Genomic DNA, 8,304 nt, shown 5'->3' with positions numbered 1-8,304 from the left:
CACAAGCGTTTGTTCAATACAGTGTTTACAAACTACAGGACCCAAAGAGATTTTAGGGCATCATCCCTAACATGATCGACATGGGTTAATTTTATTTAAATAGATTAAGTTTTGATCTAATTGGATATGTAGACTCTGGATATTTATCTTGATCCACACAAAGCTAGATCTCAAACAGATTATCTATTCACATGTGGAGGAATTGTCATATCATGGCGATCGGTGAAACAAACCATAATAACCGTTTCTTTAAATCATGCTGAAATTCTTGCAGTTCACGTGGCTAGTCGAGAATGTGTATGACTAAGATCAATGACTCAGCACATTCATGGAACATGTGGTTTTCTTCTAGTAGAAATCTTCCAACGACATTATACGAAGATAACATAGCATGCATATCCCAAATCAAAAGAGGATATATTAAAGGAGATAGAACAAAGCATATTTCACCGAAGCTTTTTTATACCCATGATCTTGAAGAAAATGACGACCTCACTGTACAACAAATTAGAGAAAATTTCATAATTTCATTATCTTCTTTTTTTTTAAAAGTTATTTAAGTTATTTATTTATATTATTTTATTATTTATTTATATTATGTTTATTTATTATTCTTACATTATATTTTTTCGTATCCATGTTCTCTTGTGCTTCCCAATTTTACAACAAATCAAATATATAATGTTATTCTTCTAAGGAAATATAGAATATAATATTTGGGCCCATGACAACTTTAACAAATGGAATGATGATTTAAGTGTTGACTAAACGTATGGTTGAGAATGAAATACATGATTATTTTTATATCAATCATGTCTAATTTACTTCTCGATATTGTTACTATTTTATTGAGAAACATATGTCATTTCCTAAACTATACACTAATTTTCTGTTTTTTCCCCTTAATATTTAAATTAACATTTCCCCATATTTTGGTACATAAATTCAATTATCCTACCATATTTAAGAAACTGAGTATTTTGTCATTGTAAGATTGGTAAGAACATAAAATTTTCTGAAAGAAAAAACTAGAATATGATTTAGCTTGACAATAAATTATTATTACTTCAAAAAAAAAAAAAACTTTCAAATGGATGTAAGGCAAAAGAAGACCTAAAATCATAGCAATCCTCAAATTATAGGGAATATGAGAGCTACAATATTTTATGACCTGCAATTTCTAAATGAGGTTGTGATTAATTTTAGGTTAAATTTTTAAATTTAAATAATTTGTAAAAACTAAAAGTAGAGTATAATTTGTTCCGATATATATCTTCACCAAATTAAGGTTTAGGATAGTCATGTGGAACATTTGATTAACAGGTATATAAAATTCAACAATATTTGAACGTGAGAATTGGAATCTAATCCAATTAGTTGAGATTACATAGTCTTTAGTATTTTCATATTAACCAATGATGTTAATATCAATAACTCAAATATATGTAATTTTTCTTGTACTTAAAAAAATAGTAATTTTTTCGTAAATAATACAAAATGGCATCGTCTATATAACCAAATTTAATTGTGCTCTTACCTTTTTCAATTTTACTTAAATGTTTTAATTTATTTTAAAAAAAAAGAAGAAGAAGAAGATCATCCATTAGCAAGTTTTATTACAATTAAAAATTACAAAACTTAAAATCAGATAATTTATGCAAATTACCACTAAATTTGGTATCCTAAAATTAATCGTTTAGTTTTAGTTTGTAGTAGACATTTTAATGAAGATTGCATATAGAGGATCTTTGAAAAATAAATGATTTAAGAAGGGAGAAAATTAGGGGAAAATTAAAACTTTTTTAAAAACCGGATAAGAGTAATCAATCCCTAATCCAGATTTGGTATAAGAATTAAGCCTCTTTAACCAAAAATTACAATGAAAACCACTGCCGTAGGGTCGGTCATCACCGCACCCAAATTTGAAAAATCACAGAGTAGAAACAAAGGAAGGAATTTACGAGTGTGGATAAGGAAGAAACCACGCAGCACTCCAATTGAAATTCCCTCTAAATTTTCCAACAATTCTTTCTCTCAATACATATTTATATTCCATTCGCCTTTCAATTTCATTTCTGAATTCCCTCTCCCTCTTGGCCTCCGATCTGCGTCTGTTTTTCCCCGTTCATTTTGCTGGGGTTTTTTTTTTCCCTTCTTTTTTCTTTCTTTTTTGCTTTTTCCAGTCCACTTTCGAGGGGTTTGAAGCTTCTTTTGATTTCTGCTTGTTGTTTTGTTTGTGGGATTTTTAAGGGTTCGGTGGGTTTTCGATCTTGGGTTTTTTGAGACCGATCTTGGACTTATTACTGCTGGTTTTGCGGTGAATGTGGGTGAGTCTTTTCTGAAGATTTAAGAAGTGAAATAGGAGCAAGTAGGAAGAAGAACATGCCTCAAGATCATCCAAAGAAGGTACCTTAATGTTTTTTGTTGTTTTGCGTACTGTTTTGGTGGTTTGAAATGATTCTAGATAATGAAGGAACGAGGAACGTTTTCAATCTTTTATTTGTCCTGGTGTTGAATGAGCTCATCTGTTTTTGGATTAAATTTAGTGTAATGGGTTTTTGTTTGATGTTACTACCAGTTCAATCTTCTTCACCGTAGGGCTATATGCTGCGATTGGTCGGAGTCTGTTGATCCTTGTGAATTGGTTTCTTTGCAGTAGTAGAGTTGTCTCCACAGGGCTTTATATTCTCGAAAGTTCTGTTGATATTACATGAAACAGGGATATTTTCTTGCAGGGGTTAAGGATTTAAAGAGGAAAATGGATGTGTTTTTCCATTTGGTATTTTGTAGTTGTTAGCCATGGGTAGGGCGGATTAGAAAGATATTTGGTGATGAAAAGTTGGCTTGTTTTGTTTGAGATGGGATTCTTATTGTAATTTCCTTTAGGAATTAGGATATAGGACTTGTCCCTTCGGGGACATCCGATAAAATTGGAATTAGGATTTAGGACTTCTTAAGAATTACTCTGTATTTGATCTCACTGTTTTAGTAGCAATTTTTATGTATGACTATCATGTTTTCAGTGGTGATGTATTGGTTTTATTTCCCCCCTATTTTTTGGAACATTTTACTCAATATTGGATTGCAGTTTGTACAGTTTTCTATGATTAGTTTGGTTCAAAACTTAAATACTTTCGTTACAATCATTCTTTATATTCTATTTTTGACTATGTTACATAATTCATTGATCTGTAGGAGGCCAAAGAAATAAACTTTTTTACTGAATATGGGGATGCTAACAGATATAAGATTCTTGAAGTTGTTGGAAGGGGAAGTTATGGAGTTGTTTGTTCTGCTATTGACATGCAAACCGGGGAGAAAGTTGCAATAAAGAGAATTCATGATATCTTTGATCACGCATCTGATGCTATTCGAATCCTTCGTGAAGTTAAGTTGCTTAGATTGTTGCGGCATCCTGATATTGTTGACATCAAACGTATTATGTTACCACCTTCTAAAAAAGAATTTAGGGACATTTATGTGGTTTTTGAGCTTATGGAATCTGATCTTCATCAAGTTATTAAAGCAAATGATGACTTGACGCGTGAACATCATCAATTCTTCCTCTATCAAATGCTACGTGCGTTGAAATTCATGCATACAGGTACTTCAGCTGGTTCATTTTTGTTATAATACATGTGACTGCATGCTTTTGTTTCATTTGTGGCAACAGCGTCAAGTACATATTTCTTTTTCTTTCTTATATTTTGGTTACGGATGGTTTTTTTTTTTTTTTTTTTTTTTTTTTTTGTAAAATGGTAATAATCTAGAAATACGTATCTAATTTTCAGCGAATGTGTATCATAGAGATCTGAAGCCAAANTTTCTTTTTCTTTCTTATATTTTGGTTACGGATGTTTTTTTTTTTTTTTTTTTTTTTTTTTTTTTTTAAATGGTAATACTGACCTGGTAAAAATCATGTTTGCAGCGAATGTGTATCATAGAGATCTGAAGCCAAAGAATATATTAGCAAATGCCAATTGCAAGCTTAAAATTTGTGATTTTGGACTTGCAAGAGTTGCTTTCAGTGATACCCCAACTACTGTATTTTGGACAGTATGTTATTTATTCTATTACTTGTAAACTATTGATTTGGTTTTCGGTGTTTCTAACTGATGATGTTTGCAGGACTATGTTGCTACTAGATGGTACAGAGCTCCAGAGTTGTGTGGATCGTTCTGTTCCAAGGTAGGCAGTAAACTAATTCACATTGGACACTATCGCTGTTATTGATTTTAATTTATTATTTATTATTTATTTATTTTTACTAATTCTTGCCATTGCTTGACGTAACCATGAACTTGTTTTTTCTTTCAAATTCTTTCCTGGACATTTTGTTTTGATGGTTATGTAAGTTTTCATTACATAGTGAATCAATCTGATAATGCATCATTATGATGACTTATGTTACCTATGTTGTTATTGATTCTCTCTATGTTATAAATAAAAAAAAGTCCCCCCAACCACCATCACTCACAAGGAAAGGCCACAAAAAGGGGAAAAAGGGTCAAATTCCCTTGCAGTCTAAATTTCTTTCCCAAGGTCAACGCACAACATCTTCTAGTGATTACTGGCCATGGTTCAGTTGGACTTACTTTCGTTTTCATCATGTATGAATAGTATGTAATGTGTATAGTGCTTTATAGGAAACAATAATGCATAGATTATAATAATTCTTGTTCAGGGGGGACTATTGAACTGTCCTGGAAGTTGAAATATCTTTCATTCAGGTAACTGTGTCAGGTTATATCTGTTTTCCTGAAGTTTTTGTTTAAAGTTACTATTTTGTTTTTGGTTTTCTAACATTTGTTATCTTTATCCTGTTTATAGTATACTTCCGCAATAGATATTTGGAGTGTTGGCTGCATATTTGCTGAGGTTTTGATGGGGAAGCCACTGTTTCCGGGTAAAAGTGTTGCCCATCAATTGGAATTGATTACTGATCTTCTCGGGACTCCCTCACTGGAAACCATTGCAGGAGTATGTCTTGCTTGCACTTTCTCTATCCTCACCTATTCGTCCATCTCCTGTTTGTTTATTGATTGATCTTTTTTTGTTATTTAGCTTTGGTTATAATAGTCATGTTTTATGTGTATTGTTTAGGTTCGGAATGAAAAAGCCAGGAAATATTTGACAGAAATGAGAAAGAAATCTACAGTGCCATTTTCACAAAGATTTCCCAATGCTGACCCTACAGCCATCCGGTTATTGCAAAGACTCTTAGCATTTGATCCAAAGGATCGACCATCAGCGGTGGAGGTAAAAGTTCTCTATTTTGATTGTTCTTTCACAGATGTGAATCTGGGGATTATTAAGTTGTGGTCAAAGAAATTACTTTCCTCAATTCACTATATTCAATTAAACCCCCTTTCTCATTTATATGTTGACAGGCTCTGGCTGATCCTTACTTTAAGGGCCTAGCCAAAGTTGAAAGAGAGCCTTCTTGTCAGCCAATCGCAAGAGTGGAATTTGAGTTTGAGAGACGGAGATTAACAAAGGATGATGTGAGGGAATTATTATACAGAGAAATATTAGAATATCATCCTCAAATTCGTGAAGACTATTTGAATGGAACTGAGACTGCAAAGCTTCTCTATCCTAGGTTCGTATTAATTTTCTTTTCAACATTATGATTTTCTAGTGATTGTTGAGCTCTTTTTTGCTGATTTTTGTAGTCTATCGTTGTCAGCGTCACAGGTCATTTTAAAAGCCAATTCACCTTCCACAAGGAGAATAATGGTAAAAGCGCACCTGTTTTGCCTCTAGAAAGGAAACATGTCTCCCTGCCACGGTATGTAGTTAGATTTTAAACAATTATTTTTTTCCTTCAATTTTTTCACATGCCTCTTAGGGTCTGTCTAGATTGACTAAAGAAAAAAACGTTTTTTAGAAAAGTCTTTTTATTCAAACTCTTTTTATAAAGAAGTGTTTATACACTTTGAAAGTGTTTCAAAAGCTATTTTGAGGTAATACCGAACACTTCAATTTTTTCTTAAATAACTTATTTTCAAAATTAAACACTTGAAAAGTTAAACCTAACACATCCTTAATCACTCCATTTGCAAGTGTGGAGTTCCTCTTTCCTGCAGTGGGGAGTCTTTTCATGATTGTGCCTTAATTGACATAGCTAAGGAGTCCATATTAATGGGCGGTTAATTGACATAGCTAAGGAGTCCATATTAATGGGCGGGTGTAGTGATTATAAGCTTCGAATCTTAGGTTGTGTTCTTACAGTCTTGCTAACCGTTCCTAGGTCCACTGTTTGCACAAATTTGGTTTCACCTGATCGTGAACCTGTTCGGCGAAATCCCAAAGTCTGTAATAATAGCATGGGATTACCTGATAGAAAATTGGGGGCTCATCCTCCACCTAAAGTGCCAACTGGTATGAACATATTTCTCATTGTTTTTCCCCTCCAAGTTTCTCTTTTCTTTTCATGGACAAATTCTGTTAGTGCATCTTTTGAGTAAGAATCTTGTGTAAGCTTGTGTAATCCAAGATTTATGATCTTTAGCTCTTTCAAGCACAACTACCACTGTGTTACTGATATACTTCTCGGTTTCGTTTTGCTGCAAAACTAGGACGAGTTGCTGGGCCTGTCCTCCCATATGAGCACAGAAACATAAAAGATGTTTATTCGAACCTAACATCCCAAATTAGGAGCTTGGATTTGTGAATGAGGAATTTTCTTAATTCAATCTCTGATTTCCCGGCATTATAATTTGGTGAGAGTTGCACACGGTTGTTTGCTCGCTCTGAAACTAACCATTATTACCCGGCACGAGCAGCAGTAGATCCATAGAATGATTCATCCATTAGGGAACTTAAGAGGCCGCAGCAGGCTAATATTAAGTTGGGAGTGGCAGCCATAGCCATTGCCATTGCCATTGCCATTGCTGCTCATTGAAGTAACTGAGATAGGCATAACCAACAGTAGGGTATTTCTGATTGAAATGAAATTGTTGTAGTTGTAGGGTTATCTCCTCTTTCAAGGGTCTTTTTGTTAAATGCATTTGCTTCTTATCATGCCATGTAATTATATGAACTCCCAATTGCTGTATATACATTTGAATGAAGATTTGTATATTGTAATGTGAGCCAACTATATGTGAATCATAACCAATAAAATGGTGACAAATTGAGATGGCTATGTAAATTGAAATTAGGCTAAACCATATTCTTCAATACCCTTATCTCGTAAGATTTGAGTTTAACTTCTATTTGGTTTCTTGGATTTAAAATATTACACTTTTGTTCTATAATTTTGATTATAATATTTATTTGGTCCTTCGGTTTTCGAATAATTTTACCTTTTGAGTTTTGATTTTAGTTTTCATTTAGTCTTTAAATTTTTAATAATTTTTACTTTTACTACTCATTGGTATATTTGACATTAATTTTTAGTTACTCAATCTAAGGTAATTATGAGGTTTTTTTTTTTTTTTTTTTTTTTGAAAAATAATAGTAATGGATAATTAGTGAAAACTAATTTAGTTATAATTTATAATTATCAATAGACATTAATATTACAATATTAAGGTTAAAAGTATAAATATTGATGTTTTAAGGATCAATTTGAAATATAATTCAATTCAAGAGTAAAAATGTAACCATCTGAAATTCACAAGTAAAGGTGTAACTCTTAGAAATTGAAAGCCTAAATGAAAATTAAATTCAAAATCTAATAACAAAAAAAAATGTTTATTGCAATCTTCTTAGGGGTTGGTTTGGTTTAATGTTTTATAGATATTTAGGAATTAAGGATTTCAGAGAATAAGATTGTTGGGATTCAGGATGACTGTTTTTGGTTGTGTATGAAAATATTATCAGAATTTTATGGAAAAAAATTATCTTTGATTTTAATTTACAAAATTAATCATGGACATCTCTATAAAATTTAATAGATTAATTGATAAACAATAAATTCAATTCAAAGTTTGGAGCAAAATTAATTAGTAACAATCAAATAATAATATTAATTAAATTATCAATTGCATGTATTTGTAAAATGAGTAAATTATAACTAAAGTTATTTGATTACATAATTTGATGTATCAATTTGATCAACTTATATAATTATGATGTATTAATTAATATAATCAAAATTAGTTTGAAAAAATAATTATGACATTTTGTAATTAAAAATTAATGAATTATAATTAATTCATGATAAACTAATTATAATTTTTAAAGAATAATTGCATAAAATATTAATCATAATGATAATTAATTAACTATGTATATAATTTATTAATGAATTGATAGTACTAATGTATCAGTTTTTTTACGAGTTATTGAAAAATA

General features: G+C 31.3%; 1 protein-coding gene across 1 annotated transcript; it reads left to right on the top strand.

Moving 5' to 3' along the window:
• Positions 1 to 1,905: 1,905 nt before the first annotated feature.
• LOC120082135 (mitogen-activated protein kinase 19-like) lies at positions 1,906 to 7,156 on the top strand. The gene is made up of 10 exons (XM_039037379.1): positions 1,906 to 2,406; positions 3,196 to 3,604; positions 3,929 to 4,056; positions 4,129 to 4,188; positions 4,831 to 4,980; positions 5,104 to 5,259; positions 5,391 to 5,602; positions 5,690 to 5,791; positions 6,254 to 6,384; positions 6,582 to 7,156. Exons 1-10 carry the CDS (start codon positions 2,383 to 2,385, stop codon positions 6,674 to 6,676), a joined length of 1,467 nt encoding a protein of 488 aa, XP_038893307.1. The 5' UTR covers positions 1,906 to 2,382; the 3' UTR covers positions 6,677 to 7,156.
• The last annotated feature ends 1,148 nt before the right edge of the window (positions 7,157 to 8,304 follow it).

The sequence above is a fragment of the Benincasa hispida genome, chromosome 1 (assembly GCF_009727055.1).
Source record: "Benincasa hispida cultivar B227 chromosome 1, ASM972705v1, whole genome shotgun sequence".
NCBI lineage: Eukaryota > Viridiplantae > Streptophyta > Magnoliopsida > Cucurbitales > Cucurbitaceae > Benincasa > Benincasa hispida.
Note: the sequence above shows the minus strand (reverse complement) of the source record. Positions and strands in the feature narration are given on the sequence as shown.